General features: G+C 35.8%; 1 protein-coding gene across 1 annotated transcript in view; it reads right to left on the bottom strand.

Moving 5' to 3' along the window:
- The window catches only part of LOC106881307 (parafibromin), a 30,982-nt gene that overhangs the window by 8,991 nt on the left and 4,910 nt on the right, over positions 1–17,081 (bottom strand). Inside the window, exons 2-8 of the mRNA XM_014931678.2 lie at positions 11,336–11,441; positions 9,257–9,389; positions 8,756–8,814; positions 5,315–5,400; positions 4,512–4,734; positions 3,963–4,064; positions 1,301–1,367 (exon numbers count right to left, since the gene is read on the bottom strand). Of these exons, the coding sequence (XP_014787164.1) occupies positions 1,301–1,367; positions 3,963–4,064; positions 4,512–4,734; positions 5,315–5,400; positions 8,756–8,814; positions 9,257–9,389; positions 11,336–11,441 (776 nt within the window). The remainder of the gene's footprint in view (positions 1–1,300; positions 1,368–3,962; positions 4,065–4,511; positions 4,735–5,314; positions 5,401–8,755; positions 8,815–9,256; positions 9,390–11,335; positions 11,442–17,081) is intronic.

Here is a 17,081-nt window from a genome sequence, read left to right as displayed (position 1 = left end):
CTATATATATATATATATATATATATATATATTGACCGTTGACTGAACACTATTCAATTTTTTTTCTCCGTGTTTTTCTCCTTGTCTCCGTATTCTTTCTGTTGAAGAGCGTAGCTCGAAACGTCAAAGACTTTCCGTATTCCCGAGCGTCATACTAATATATATTTTTGTTATTTACACCACCTGTCCTCGTCTGTTGTTATTTTTTGTATATTCTCCCATATATATATATATATATATATATATATATATACACACACACACACACACACATGTATGTATTATGCAAGACTCTAATATATAGTGATGAGTAATCAACATTAAATGATGATGTTGATGAAAGGAGCAACCTGATGTTGGCTCACTTTTTCTTTGTTTCAGCTCTAAGCTTTAATTATTTCACAAACCAATGCATTCTACTTAACTATGGTTTTTAAGACAAGTTAACATATGAGATAAATCTCTTCCTGGATAAGTTGCTGGTCTGTACAACAGATAACTTCACATAATTTTCTTTACAGTTAGATGAACTCCAGCATGTAAAATTAAATGTACTGCCAAACCCATAACAAATCTTCATAACCCATGAGCTGATAGTACCAAACCTACCAATTAAGCCATTCCCTTCCATCCATAAACTGGGAACTGACAAGCCAATAAAAGAGCCTCTGTAATCACCCAACCTGCTAGAATTAACAATAAAATTTGTCATCTAAAAATGGATGGACATATTATCATGTCTGTATTCCAAACAGCATGGGTCTGACTAGCATGATGGTTGTGTTGGTCTCCAATGTTTGTTTTAGCAAGGTTTCTACAGCTGGATGCCCTTCCTAATGCCAACCACTGTACTGGGTGCTATTTTCATGGCACCAGTACTAGTGAAGTCACAAAGTAACATGCAAAACAAGACTTCTTGTCAGAGTCAGAGAGCGGAATTGAGTGAGACAGCTTTGTACCAAATATAGAGAGACTAAAGTAGGAAAAAGAGACAGGAACAGATGTTTTGCTGTAGATGAGATACATGGCTACCTCAGCAGGAAAGAGAGAAAGGATGGTGGAGATGAGGCATCAGAGTGTATCCTCAAGATACAAAGTGGACAGAGAGAGAAAAGAGGTAATGAATCAAGAACAGTTTTGGAGAAAATAAAACCTGGATAATTAAGGCTGGAAGATTTTTTTTATCAAAGATCTACTGGTTCAGAGTTGACCTAGGGTAAAACAAACTACAAAAGTAACTACTTGGTAGCTGATAAGATGTAAAGAACTACAAGCAATAAATATAATAAAAATATCTTACCTTCTTTGCCTCTAAAACGTTCCTGATCGTATCTGTTATAGCCTACTGCTGGGGGAGGTCGAGATTGCTAAAAAAAAAAAAATAGTAGTTGACAACGAGATAAGGTAACACTGAAAATAACTTCTACAGAAGACAGAAGTACAAATGAACAAAAGAAGAAATATTAATAACACTTCCCTTCAAAATTAGTTCTTATTTCTAACACTGAAAATTTTCCAAAATCAGAACATGGTTTAATAGATACCAAAAAGTGTATCAACAAGTCAACAAGGAAGCTTCTATGTGTCATCTGATCTGCCATAATAGTAGTTCAGTTTCCCTTGATCACACTTTACTGTCTGTGAAAAGGAAGACTACATAAGAAAATGTAATCCTTGATAAATGGTTTATGTAAAAAAAATATCACAGTTACTGCTAGGATGACTTTGGTGATGGGTCTTGCTTGATTAGTGTTGACCTGGGCTAAACAGCAACAATGGATAATATAGTCCAGCATATACCTTGTCTTAAAAAAGAATACTTTAGATAGAGTAATCTTGGTTACACTTTGTCTGAGAAGAAAAGAGGATATTCATTGATGAAACACTTTTGACCATAGTGCAGGGTCCATAAGACTATCACCATATCTTATACTGGTCCTTTAGAGTAGCAAAACAAATGACATTATGACCTATCTTTAATTATATGGGAGAGATGATTTTGTTCTAGCCAATGAAAGTAGAACACTTATATCTGCTTCTGTATCACTATTGATATTTAGTCACATTAAAATGTAGTATGTGACAACTTTTACAATTTAACATTAACAGCCATTTAACTTATTGTTAAATTAAAACTATGGTATTAGCGTTATTTCTGAGTCTAAATCTCAACAAAGGTAGTTTTGCCTCATGTCCTTTGATTGATATGATGAAATATCAGTTAAGTTTTGGTGAAACACACACTACTCCTTTCCACACGAACCTATGTTTGATTAAACTGATTAAACATCTTCCCGTAATATGTTGCTTGGGTTTGATTGCTTCAGCTAAATCCCTTCCTGCAGTGGCCTGGATTTAATTAAACAGATTATACTCCTTTCCTGCATACATGCATAGATGAATTTATAGCCTTTTTCCTTTTATAGAAACCAATATTGTTGTAAAAATTGTGCTCCCTTAGGTCACAGAAATTAAAAAGGTTAGATTGGTATAACAATTTCTTCCATTGAAACACAGATAAGAAGTTATATATTTTATCCACTTGTGTGATGTGGATGGACAAAGCTGTACCAGTGGGGTTTGAGCAGAAGATGTAGAGAAATGAAACTAAATACTAAGGAATTTAATTAATCCACCTCTCTACTATTCCATAAACTTTTCAAGAATGTCTAAACAAAAACAAAAAAGACAAAATTGGTGAAAAATATGCCAAAAGAAGGAACAAGATTGACAAAATATTGACAAAATAAAGAGAGAGAGAGAGAGAGAGAGAGAGAGAGAGAGAGAGAGAAACTGATATCACAGATAACTAGATGTTAGCCAGATAGCTAAATATCTAGTGCTGTAGTTTGTATCATGACTGGTTATTTTTTAAGGCAATTAAGTACTACTGAATTAAGAAGTTATAAAATAAAAAATACAAAATCATCATCATCATTATCTTCGCCGTTTAACATCTGCTTTTCATGCTGGCATGGGTTGGACGGCTTGACTGAGGGCTGGCAAGCCAGAAAGCTGCACCAGGCTCCAATCTGATCTGGCAAAGTTTCTACAGCTGGATGCCTTCCAAACACCAACCACTCCAAGAGTGTAGTGGATGCTTTTTACATGCCACCAGCACGAGAGCCAGTCAGGCGGTATTGGCATCAACCACACTTGAATGGTGCTTTTTATGTGCCACCAGCAAGGGAGTCAGTCAGGTGGCACTGGCACAGGACCGACCGGTCAGCCAGTACTGGCATTGACCATACTCGAATGGTGCTTTTTAGGTGCCAATCAAGCAGTACTGTCATCAGCCACGACAATGAATTCACTTGACTGAACAGGTCTTCGCAAGCACAGTTTATTGCCCAATGATTGAAGGGTACTCTTAAATGGGCCTGTTATGCTGCACTGGCATAGGCCATGATTACGGTCTCACTTGGCTTGCCAGGTCTTCTCAAGCACAGCATATCTCCAAAGGTCTCAGTCACTTGTCATCTGTGAGGTCCAACGTTCAAAGATTGTGCTTCACTACCTCATCCCAGGTCTTCCTGGGTCTACCTCTTCCACAGGTTCCCTCTACTGCTCGGGTATGACACTTTTTCACACAACTGTCCTCATCCTTACACAACACATGACCATACCAGTGCAGTCGTCTCTCTTGCACACCACATCTGATGCTTTTTATGTCCAACTTTTCTCTCACAGTACTTACACTCTGTCGTATATGCACACTGACATTAAACATCCAGCGGAGCACACTAGCTTCATTCCTTGCAAGCTTACGCATGTCCCTTGCAGTCGCGGCCCATGTTTTACTGCCACGTAGCATGGCTGTTCGCACACATGCATCATACAGTCTACCTTTTACTCTGAGTGAGAGGCCCTTTGTCACCAGCGAAATATATAAATGAAATAGGAAGAAAACACAGACTCCTAAAATTAGTGCAATTTTCAGTAAATAACCAAGAGAAACTTACAGATATTGGTGTTGTTTGTGAAGGGTGGCTCATTTGTCGCTGACTTCCTTCTTCTCGAGCCTTAATAGACTGAAGAATACTGAAAATATTTTTAGCAAATTCCTAAAGAAAAAAATTGGCAAAAATGAATTAATATACAAATAAAAGTACATCTGACTGAATTAAATAATATTATGCATCGATATTCTTACTCAGACTCCATTAAAAAGAATTACATGTAAAAGTTAATACTAGGAGAAAGAATTCATTCATAAAGAGACTTCCCACAAAAAAGTAATAAACCTAAATGAATCATCATCATTTAGCATCTGCATTCCATGCTGGTATTGGTTGGATGGTTTGACAGGGACCAAATCAAAGTACTGTGTCAAGCAAATGCTTTTTACATGGCACCAGCACCCACACCAATGCTTTTTATGTGGCACTTTGGTTTTAGGATCTCAATTCTGTTGTGGTAGGCAGGTCATTAATTACAGCAATTAAAATATTTTATCTTTTAAACATCTAAATCTACTACAAAGTATTAATGTAAAAAAAGAATTAGCCTACCTTCCCAGAACTCTGTAATATAGTTGTTCTAGTCCGCCATAACCGTTCTCGACTGACAATGACTCGAGTTACATCGACCTCAGCATCTACAAAAGTTCGTTGGTCATCAGCACCAGGTGCAATGTCATCATCACCTTTAATCATAGTTCTCTTTTTTGCCAGACGTTTTGCTTTGATAGCAGCAATTTTCTCCATTGGCAAAGCTTCCGGAAGAGATGAAGATCTACAAAAATAATAAAAGGAAAAAAAATGACAAATTATAAATGTATAGAAATAAAATTCTATTTATCAAATACTGTTATCATTGTCTGACCTACAAGAAATAGCAGTGAAATCTTCAAATCACACCATACTGTTTCAGCCATTTGATCCCTGACTGTCTGGGCTAGAACTTTGGGTGTCCTCGCAATAATAAATGGAAAATTATATTTGTCAAATTGTGGGGGGAAAAAAGAAAGATAACTGTAATAAACTGTCTTATGGTCCTTTTGCCTTTTCTCTTCATTTATCTTTATTTGTTCTTTTTTTGTATTTCAAATTTCCCAACAGTTATTATCTTCAGTGCCAATACACAAGAATTTGATTTTTAGTGATGACAACGGAAGTTTGAATGGTTCTGCCATCACTATACATCAAAATTTTTCACCTTCTCAACCGTCAGCTTTTCATGCTATATTTTTCAATGGCAACCAAAAGTCTTCCCCTTATTAAGTACTACTTCTCTATTGTAAAATTGATAAATATTTAGTTGAAAACAAAATGGAACTCACTTAAATTCAGAAGTCAAATGAAATGATACTTACGCAATTTTAGAAGGTATCATTGAGGTCTCACGAGGTGCATCGATCTTATTCATCCAGTTTTTCTTAGCCTGTTGTACTTGCTCTTCCTAAAAAGTAAACAAAACTCAGTTTGTTTTCCTTATGATGGTGTCATAACTGACAAGCTAAATTCAGTAAATCCTCTTTTAAAAAAGCTAATCAAAGTTATTACTTTATAAATCTTTCTACAGCTATTTCTATGTTGGAACAGATAAGATGGTTTTAGAAAGTTCAATACTTATATGAATGATTTCACACAGATCTTTAACAAATGGACAATTTGTAAGTGAACCACATTTCTTTGAAGTGGATGTGGCCATCCTCATTCTTCAGTGTTATTAACTCAAGTGAATAGATTTAATGGTTTTCCTTTAACTGAACACAGTGTCTAGCAGTTTTAAGTACATGACACTGAACACTTAATTGCAATATCTTTATCATCATCATCATCATCGTCGTTTAACATCCGCTTTCCATGCTAGCATGGGTTGGACGATTTGACTGAGGACTGGTGAAACCAGATGGCTACACCAGGCTCCAATCTGATTTGGCAGAGTTTCTACAGCTGGATGCCCTTCTTAACGCCAACCACTCAGATAGTGTAATGGGTGCTTTTACATGCCACCGGCACGAAGGCCAGTCAGGCGGTACTGGCAACGGCCACGCTCAAAATGGTGTATTTTATGTGCCACCCGCACAAGAGCCAGTCCAGGGGCACTGGCAACGATCTTGCTCGAAAGTCCTTACACATGCCGCAGGCACAGATGCCATCACAATTTCGCTTTCGCTTGCCCCAATAAGTCTTCGCAAACTGAGTTTCGTGTCCAACGAGGGAGACGACGTTTATAAACTGCAATACTTTTACTATATTATAGTGACATATCAAGAAGATATCAAGTGTATCATTCTTCCTGCATGCACACACAACAGCTAGTATGTTCATTGAAAATACATTGGTCAAAAGTAAATAGGCTGAAAAAACTATTTGATCAAAAGATACCGATAGAAAAGCAAACTGGTTGAAAAACAAATCAAAAACATATTAGCCAACATCAAATATATTGAAAGACATATATCAAAAAACATTTCTAAAAAAAAGAAATAGACTGAAATTTTTGCTGATGTAATTTTCCTAATTACTCATTTGAATTTTAAAATAAGAACAAATTATTCTTTAAATCAATTATATTTTCAATTTATTTTCAGGAAATGCTTTTTTTTTTATAAGAAAAATAAATGTATTTTGAGAAAAGAAATGTTCATAAATATTAAAAAATTCAATTATATATAAAATTATATGCAACATTCTAAATAGGCCAACACAACAGTTCATATTCTTTTTCAGGAAATTACATTAATAATACTTTTTAGTATATTGGAAGCACCACTCCACAGAATAGCTATCTAAGAATCAACAAAATGTTATTCGTTACATATAGCGTTCAATGCAGAATAACATTAGAATGCAATCTAACAAAGGTGCCAAATGTTGATGCTTGACAGCAATATTATTTTTGTGATATGTCTCTTAGACAGCTATAGTATACACCTTTCATCCAGGAGGACTGAATAATAAGTTCACCATTTGTTTATGGTACCTTTTTCCAAACATAAATTTCCTCCATAGACATTGCAATGAATGGTAAACAACTGGTGCAACAAATAGGACAGTTGTCAAATGTTCCTTCAGAAAAAAAAGTGGGAACTGAAGAGATGGATTCAGTTCAGATCATTGGTAACACCAACAGGAATCACGAATTGCTCTCAATGTTTTTGTAAACATTTCTGAATAGATGACTGTTCAACAGTTTCCAAGATGGTAAATGGCAGTTTCTTCCAGTTTGATTTTTCTCTTCAATGTGTTAGCTGATGGAAGGTAGGGTAAAGCATTCAGAGGAATTCGTACAATGCTAGCATGAAGAATGGACCCAGAAGCTTGGGATGTTCTTTGGCCTTTTCCTTGATCCTTGTCTTTAGAGTGACACTTTGAATCACAGAGCCTACAATGTCTGTTTCATTTTACATGATAAGGTACCTAGGATGACAACACGTCACCAAGAGAGTTTTGAAATCAGTGCTTTTGTTTTTGTTGTAATAAAATATAACTTCTTTTGTTTCTTATAGAACATAGAAAGTTATTGTTGTGAACCTTCATAATTAACAGTTAGCAAGTAAATGCGATGATGAAAATAGTACAATATATATAAATCTGAGTGTATTATTTTGAGATCTTTTGTAGGTGACTTCCATCATTGTCAAATCCACAACACAAAAATTGGCTTCCGCAGCTTCATCAGTGTTGTGCATCACATTTTATTTTTAACTAATGAAGCAGTCTTTCACTACACCATCAAATTCAGAACTTTAAAAAAAAAAACCATGGCTTCTTAGATTCTACACATCATGTCTATTTCTGATTAGTTAGTATTTATCAGCCACTCTAGGCTCTAGAGAATGCAACTAGCATTTGGAGCCTACTTTGCTCAATAAATAATATAAATATATCATTTTCTTTCCCTGGTTGTTTTGACCAATTGAATCCTTGTTGGTCAAAATGATACTCTCATTACTTGTTTGTATATTAGAAAATTCAGTTTTTGCTTTAATATACCTTAGCTGACATTGGATTGCGTACATTTCTTGTTTATTTTGAAGTCTATTTTAACACTACAAAACATTATGACAGTTGGAAATATTAGCATTATTTTTTAATAATTTTTTAGCTATTTCTTTGAAAAACATTAAAATTTCAACAAATAGGCCATCTTTTTCTTTCACTAATATCTTCTCAACCGATTTGTCTCTCAATCAATTTGTTTTTCTATGAAAAAGCTTTACTACAAATGTATCTTTTGACCAATATGTCTTTCAGCCAACAAGCTTTTAGAATAACATATTTTCAATGATTGTTCCTTTTCAATGATTGTTCCTAAATCCAATTACAATGTATAGCAGAATATACAAATGCAGTATGCAGTTAATCTTCAAGTTTCATCCAAAACACTGCAACCCACAAAAAATTCCTCCCTCACTTGTTTTTCTAGCAGATGTTGATCAATAAATGTTTCAACTAAACATCAAGTGCAGTATTCTCATCAGTCTGGAACGCTTACAAAACATGTTACTGTTCCTTCCTCTGTGACTAACATGACTAATTTTTAAAAAAATCATTATAATCTAACTCAAACTGAAGACAAAAATACTATATACTTATAATGTCAATCGATAAAAAAAAATATAATACAAGATAATGCAATGAACTTAAACTACACAGCAACATGTGGTCAATATTCAGTTTTAAAATTTCCACTTCTAACAATCCACATAAATTTCAAACATAAATGAAGATTGATAGAAATACTAAATTATTATAGAAGTTATAATTAGTGACACTAAGTATTTGATTTCCTGAATGAAACCTACCTCGAGTCGAGGTTTCTTCTTTTCTTGATCTCCTTGATTATCATCTGTTGTTCGTTTTACTAAAGAAGCAAAATAATATATTGCAATAAAATAAGGAAATTTAAATAAGGCATCCAAAGAAAATATTTCAGAAAGATATCTATAAACAATGCTAGCTCTGAAAGGGCCACATGAAAGTAAATGTACATAATTTATTTATTAAGATTAATTCACAAGTTGATGGGGGTTTGATGCACAGCAGCACACTCGTGCCTCATCCATTGTCAAGACACTTCTGCTGACATAAGGCCCCTCTGCCGAGCCATATCAAGCCAGTGTGACAGAGTAGGCTCATCAAACCAATATGATCTGAAGTTCAAATTCATGGCCCCCACATCAGACCATGGTTGGTAGAGAGAACATGCTACAGTGGATTGAACATGTGCAATCCAATCCTATCCAAATTCACATAATAGTCTTATGTAAGTATTCTGTATTAGAGTAACACATTTCATAGCTTACCTTGTACAGGCCTTTGAATAGATATCTCCAATGGTGCACTTTTATCAATGCTACTAGATGTTGATATCTCACCATTAAGAAATGATAGTAAGTCTTTCCTATCAGGACGGCGAACAACAGTAACATCTGCTGCCTATTGATAGAGAAAAAGATGAAGCTTAGAAATATATATATATATCATAACATTATGGAGACAACAATAATTTTTTTTTTTTAATTTAAATTTTAAAAAAAAAAATCAGCTTTCATGTATGAGTATAGGAAACAATGCATATGGGGGTGCAAAACATTTATGTCTGTATGTATCCTAATGTCTCATTACTACATACCATTATTGCTGTTGTTGGCACTCCGTCGCTTACGACGTCGAGGGTTCCAGTTGATCCGATCAACGGAACAGCCTGCTCATGAAATTAACGTGCAAGTAGCTGTACCTTTAACGTGTACCTTTAACGTGTACCTTTAACGTAGTTCTCGGGGATATTCAACATGACACAGTGTGACAAGGCTGACCCTTTGAATTACAGATACAACAGATAAAGGAAGAGTGAGAGAAAGTTGTAGTGAAAGAGTACAGCAGGGTTCGCCACCATCCCCTGCCGGAGCCTCGTGGAGCTTTAGGTGTTTTTGCTCAATAAATGCACACAACGCCTGGTCTGGGAATCGAAACCGCGATCCTATGACCGCGAGTCCGCTGCCCTAACCACTGGGCCATTGCACCTCCACACATACCATTACTACACCAAATTATGACATTATATATCAGTCTCAGCCATAAAGGTTTATAAAGACTAAAGAAAAGAAAGAGCAATATAAAGTAGCAGGAAGAGAAACTGGACATAGGTAATTCTTAGCAAAGTGAGAAGCCAAATGTAAGAGGTTTGCCCATGCTGTGACATGAGGGTTAGAGATGTAAAGCATTCCAAGTTGCAAGACAATGCATGAGTGAAAATTTGAGACATTGTTGAGAAGAAGTCTGTATGGTGTGATGATGGCACACTTACTAACACCAAAAAGAATGAGGCACAAAAGTATCTTTACAAGAAGGTGTTCAAAAGTAGAAAGCAACCTCACTAGCGGCAATGCCTAACAAAACACCAATCTGTAGAGTGGTTAGCAAATGAATGGAGATAATGTAGAGATGAGAGAGCCTTTTAGTCTTGCAGAGGACATGACTTCTCTAGTGCTGATACCACAATAAAATGCACCCAGTACACTCTAGGGTGATTGGTTTTAGGGAAAGTATCCAGTCATGGAAACTACCATGCCAAAAATAGAATGTATGAGACATGATCCTCCAACACATTTAGAAGGGCAGTAACCCCAAATAAGGAATGACTTGGAATTGTGACAATCCGTTCAACCCATGCCAGCATGGATGTAAAATGATGATATATAACACAATACAGATGAGTTGAGAAAAAAACTGGTGATAAGCAGAATCATATCTTGCATGCAAGAGAGAAGATGATTCCAGTACAAATATATAATGTACATGGCTGATGACAGTTAGGTGAAAAAAAGAAGTGCCAAGAAAAGGGAGTTGTGTTAGAGGAAGATAAAGAAAAGATATGAGTAAAAGTGATGAAAGCTGACCTCAGGATGCTGAACCTCACAAAGGAGATGGTTAAAGAATGCTACATGTGACCAAATGTTGTGCTGAAGAAAGCAGCTGGTCCATGAGGGATAATTGCTGAGATGCTCAAAATGTCTGTTAGAGTAGGGCAAGGGCTGGTTTCACACGAACACATGAAACTAACTTGACACAGCTCTTCTGGACACAAATAAATAACCTAATTGTAATTGTCACATCCACACACATACACCATCAACAACCTGCAGTCTATATTTTGCTTATAAACCTACTAGAATCTTAATAATTACATACCAAAACTACCTACTGCACTCCAGCAGAATTTAAAAGTAGGATACCTCACCTAAGTATAACTAATGAAAATAGTATTTAAATAATTTTAGCAATACATTAAAACAGGGATTAAGGAAAATTAAAAGGAACATATTAAGAGTAATGTGTTGTAGTATAAAGAACAAAATACTTTTACTGCTACATTAACTTACCGCCGCTTCTCCGACATAAATTGGATGTGCCAGGTGGACATTTTTGAGAAGGAAAAGGATGCAGTCCAATGTGTAGTATTCTTTGCAAATGCCATCTTTACCAGTACTGATAAAATATGAAAAACAAATAGAGGTATAAGTTATTTAAAAGCAAATTTAATTTTAAATTAAACATCGAAATATAGTTGTTCTGAAACAATGAAATTTCATACATCCATCTCCAAACTGAAACAAATCCAAATCAAATATTAATCAAATGACACAGGAATGTCATTGAAATAAAGCTTATGCAAAATTGATCAAAAAGAACTCATGAGACTAGTACTATAATTTAGTAAACCAAAGAAAAAAAAATGGGTGTGTATCATTGTAATAACAGAGGAAGGATGAAGCATTGATGTAAGAGGTGGGAATTGTATCAATAGACATAAGTACATATGCTCAAGCTATTGAGATGAGTAAATATCAGGAATGGAGTTGGATGGATTACAAAAATGGTTTCTTTAGGTATGCATAAGGGTGCTGGGACAATTTGTCCCCAGTTATTTCGTTGGTTAATTTGTCCCCGGTCAATTCATCCCCAGGTCAATTCGTCGCTGACCAATTTGTCCAAAAATACTCTTAAATGTGATTTTCAAGGGAAAGTTTAGAACAATCACTTTAGAATTAAAATTGTCATTGGACAGTTTCCGATATATTTTTCCTTCTTTTAACCCCTCCCCCCCTCTCTCTTAAATATCTGTGCTGAACAGCTTACGAACAAAGATTTTCAACCAAATCAAATTAAATTTATTTAATACACCTACCCATCGACATGACTACCTGCAAGTTCATAACTTTAGAGAAAGAAAAAAATCAAAGTGGTCAATCATGAAAATTATATATACACAAAAAATAAGCAGAATGTAGATGGATTGAAGATATACTGGAGGTGCGAAAATTGTGTGCAGGTGAAAATTATAAAGAGCTTAAGATGATTGGGATCCATAATCATGTTTCAACTGCTGCAGAGGTAAATGCAAGGATAATAGATTCAAATATAAAAGTAAAGTCTATTTCAGCTTGTGATGCCCTTTGCTCAATTATCGCTAGTTAAGTTCAGAATTTAAACAACTGTACATTGTCGCAAATACCTCCATTTGCACAGCTTAATAGGAATATTAGACGTTGGAGGCAAGCTGATTCCAACTGTCTTGCCACTCCACTTACAAATGTTGGGTTTTCCTGGACAATGATGAAATGATTTTACCTGGACAATGATGAAATGTTTTTACCTGGACAATGATGAAATGTTTTTACAGTATGACAGTTGGACGGAAGATTCAAAATGAATACTAATATTTGCAAGTGACGAAGAACTTTGACAGTTGAAACAGCACAAGAACTGGGTGGCAGATGGAACATTTAAGTGCTGCTCTAGTATATTTTTCCAGTTATATATACTTCACATTCAAATTGATAATTTTAATGCCCCACGAATATGGCATTACATCTGTCAAAAACAACCCTAGCGAACCTAATCAAGCACAATGTATTTTTTGAAACTTTATAATGTATAACTTGAAATTAAAAACTGAAAAATTTCAGGAATATTTAAAAATCAAACAACCCAAATGAGGACTGCTAATGGCATACAGGACTTAGGAGTATTATGTCAAATGATGACCTTTAAATCTCATAGGATGGATCCTGCAAAGCTTCATGATAAGAAAACCAGTAGTTATGCTGACTCTATGGAAAAACCTTAGTTCTGAGCAGATTAGATTACTGCTCATACCTTTTGTCTCCAAATTCATCAAGTTTCGTAAAAGAAATTGAAGGGTTGCAAAGAATGTTCACCAGTAAAACAACTTCAGTTAAAAGGCTAAATTACTGGGAACATTTGAAAGCTCTGTGTTAGTAAAAAAATACAGCATCACCAAAATAAGTTTTGGGAAATGAAATGATTGATTCTAGTTTCATTTTTAGTATGGTATGTGTAGAAAAAGAAGATTGGGAACAAAACGGAATTGAGCCTCATTTATGACATGAGACTAGTGTTCACTAATACAAACATTGGGAAACTAATAAAAATTAAGTAACAGGAGTCACTAATGTTGTTGTTCTGTAATATGTATCAACTATGTTTGTCAATCATGTGAAGCAGTGATTTTCATGCAGTCAGCTGTTTAATTGACTTTAGGTTCTTGGTTGTTTTTGTGTGTGATCATGTTTCCTTTTTCACAATTTCCCCTATAATAAAAATATAGGGGTGGGCAAAAGTAGGTACACCTTTTAGTTAAAAAGAACATAGAATCATAGAATTCTTATCCTAAAAAAGAGAGAACTGAAAAAAAGCATTCAACTCATATTAAACAACTATATACCTACTTTGCCCAACTCTGTATAAGAGACATATCTGAATTAAATTTGACTTGATTTTCAATTCCAGATTTAAGGAAGGGTGCTGGCCAATTCAACTTGTCAGAGAGAGACTAACAAAATACTTGTCAGAGAGAGACTAACAAAATACTTGTCAGAGAGAGACTAACAAAATACTGGAAAAGATTGATTCAGAGTATGGTTAATATTGTTAATGTCAGAAGGTAAGGAAAAGACTAGAAGTGAGGACACTTGTTAAGATATCTGAAGAGGAGATCAGAGATACAATTACAAGTGGAATTAACAGAGGGACTTGGATTGTTGGGTTTTTAGAAGGGAAATTTGGGATGTGGTTACAACGAGGTTAGTCGCAATGAGTTTCAAATTTGAGCTGTGACAGGCAATTATTTCTGGTTGAATCATTGGCTAATTTCCAGCAGAAGATGACATAGCATCACCACTCTTTTTGTTTCTCTCCCCTACCAATTGCATCATTGTCCTTCTCCTCATACATGCACTTCACTCTGGCTATTGAACCACTATCCAACACTCTCTTATGAAAATGTTCTTAATAGTTCTAATCTTTTACTTGTTTCAGTCATTAGACTGCAGTCATGCTGGGGCACCACCTTGATAAATTTTTAGTTGAATGAATCAAACCGAGAACTTTTTTAAGCCTGGTACTTAGTCTATTGGTCTCTTTTGCAGAGCTGATAATTTACAGGTATGTTAACACACCAACACTGGTTGTCAAGCAGTGGCAGTGGAGTGGACAAACACAGACATGAAAACATATGCATCATCATTTAACGTCTGCTTCCCATGCTGGCATGGGTAGGACGATTTGACTGAGGACTGGCGAGCCAGATGGCTGCACCAGGCTCCAATCTGATCTGGCAGAGTTTTTAACGCCAACCACTCCGAGAGTGTAGTGGGTGGCTTTTACGTGCCACCGGTACAAGGGCCAATCAGGCAGTACTGGCAATGGCCATGCTCAAATGGTGTTTTTTACGTGCCACCTGCACAAGAGCCAGTCCAGCGGCACTGGCAATGACCTCGTTTGAATGTTGTTCTTCACATACCACCGGCACAAGTGCCAGTAAGGCGACGCTGGTAACGATCACGCTCAAATGGTGATTTTTAAGTGCCACCAGCACAGGAGCCAGTCAGCATCCCTGGCAATGATCACGCTCGGATGGTGCTCCACTAGCACAGATGCCAGTCATGCGGTGCTGTCATCAAATTTGATTTTGATTTCACTTGCTTCAACAGGTCTTCGCAAGCAGAGTTTAGTGTCCAATGACGGAAAGGTACGCATAAGTGGGCTGGTTACACCACTAGCATAGGCCATGGGTTATGGTCTCACTTGGCTTGCCGGGTCTTCTCAAGCACAGCATATTTCCAAAGGTCTCGGTTACTAGTCATTGCTTTGGTGAGGCCTAATGCTCGAAAGTCGTGCTTCACCACTTCATCCCAGGTCTTCCTGGGTCTATCTCTTCCACAGGTTCCCTCAACCACTAGGGTGTGACACTTTTTCACACAGCTATCCTAATCCATTCCCACCACATGACCATACCAGTGCAGTCGTCTCTCTTGCACACCACATCTGATGCTTCTTAGGTCCAACTTTTCTCTCAAGGCACTTACACTCTGTCGAGTATGCACACTGACATAACCCATGCTAGCATGGGTTGAATGGTTTCACTGAGGGTTGGTGAGCCGAAAAGCTGCACCAGGTTCCAATCTTATGACCCAATAAATAAATAAATAAATAAATAAATAAATAAATAAATAAATAAATATATATATATATATATATATATACACACACACACACACATATATATATACATATATATATACTGAAAAGTTCCTGGTTTTAAGGGCATTGTGAAAGGCCTGGTAGGAGGCCAAACCTTCCAAGTTCTTTTTACAGGACTTAGAAAGACTGAAGGACTGCTGCAATAAGTGTGTGAATCTGAAAGGGGAATATGCTGAATAAAATCATAATAAACTGATCATGTATTTTCTTTTACCCAAAACCAGGAACTTTTCAGCACCCCACTCGTATACACACATGACGGGCTTCTTTCAGTTTCTCTCTACCAAATCCACTTACAAGGCTTTGGTCACACACCTGCATCTCAAATTTCCTACTCTCTTTCAAACATAAAATCAGTCCCAAAATCAGGATTCCCTTCTCTCACTGGCATGCAAACTTATCCAAATTAATGAACATCACTAAATCATTTTGGTCAACACAGACAGCCTCTACTTTTCTTAGACTCTTGATTTTTTTTTATTGTAATAAATATAGTTTGGGTGAGTGGTAAAAATGTTGGTCATGTTATTTACTGGTAGTAAATAGCTTTCATGTTTGATGTGAACCAGCTAAGACAAGTTATATGGAACATTATTAAAATGACCTCAAAAAGTAGATGTCAGTAATATCTCCATTGTAGCTAGCAACTTTGATAAATCTATAATATCAATGAACTTTGGGAAAATTAAAAGTGCATGAAAACTATGATCAAGGCATATGGAATGATGAAACTTCCAGGAATTTGGGAAATGTAGCTGTGTAGTTAAGGCTGCATTGCAACCACATGATTCCAGGTTCAAGCCCAGTGTAACTTTTTAAGCAAATGTCTTCTAACTCTTTCGACATGAACCTGCCTGAGACGATCCCTTGTTCTTTGAAACCAGTATCGTGTTTAAAAGTGATCTAGATCAAAACCTTTTATCAAAATTTTATGTTGATTTACATTCCAAAAACCTGCTTAGTCATAGAACAGTCATTTTGCTAAATTCTTCATTATTTTTAAAATTAATTGTAAGAAAGAAAGTAGCTTATTTTAACAGAAATATGATAACAAAAGGGTTAACAGAGCCTCGAATTGACCAATTTGACAGTGGAAGAGCCTGTTATGCATGTGTATATTATCTAAACACACATGATAATGATATATACAAATGCACACACACACACATTTATGAAAGATATATTTGTAATGGGTCTATCATTGGTTCGTGAGCAGAATTTATGCAAAAAAAACTCTTCCAAAGACAAATAGCACAAAGGGAATTGGCAGGTATGCTCTATAGAAAAAGGATAAGAACTTAATGTTGAATAGACAGCTGGCCTAAGGCACCGCTGAAGGACAGAAGGATTAAGACACCACAGACACCAACAATATCATTGTCATTTCTTGACAGTATTCCTGAAATCCTGTTAACTCGAGTGCTAATTCAGTCCCCAAATTAATTCACAATTTTAATAACTTCTTAAACTTTGCTAATCTATTTAGAAAATGGTGCACATTATTCTCTTTGCAATAGTTAAGAAAACAGCACTATTTAAAGTGCCCTAAGCTTTAGTATTAGG

Source organism: Octopus bimaculoides, chromosome 1, assembly GCF_001194135.2.
Source record: "Octopus bimaculoides isolate UCB-OBI-ISO-001 chromosome 1, ASM119413v2, whole genome shotgun sequence".
In the NCBI taxonomy this organism is placed as follows: Eukaryota; Metazoa; Mollusca; class Cephalopoda; order Octopoda; family Octopodidae; genus Octopus; species Octopus bimaculoides.
Note: the sequence above shows the minus strand (reverse complement) of the source record. Positions and strands in the feature narration are given on the sequence as shown.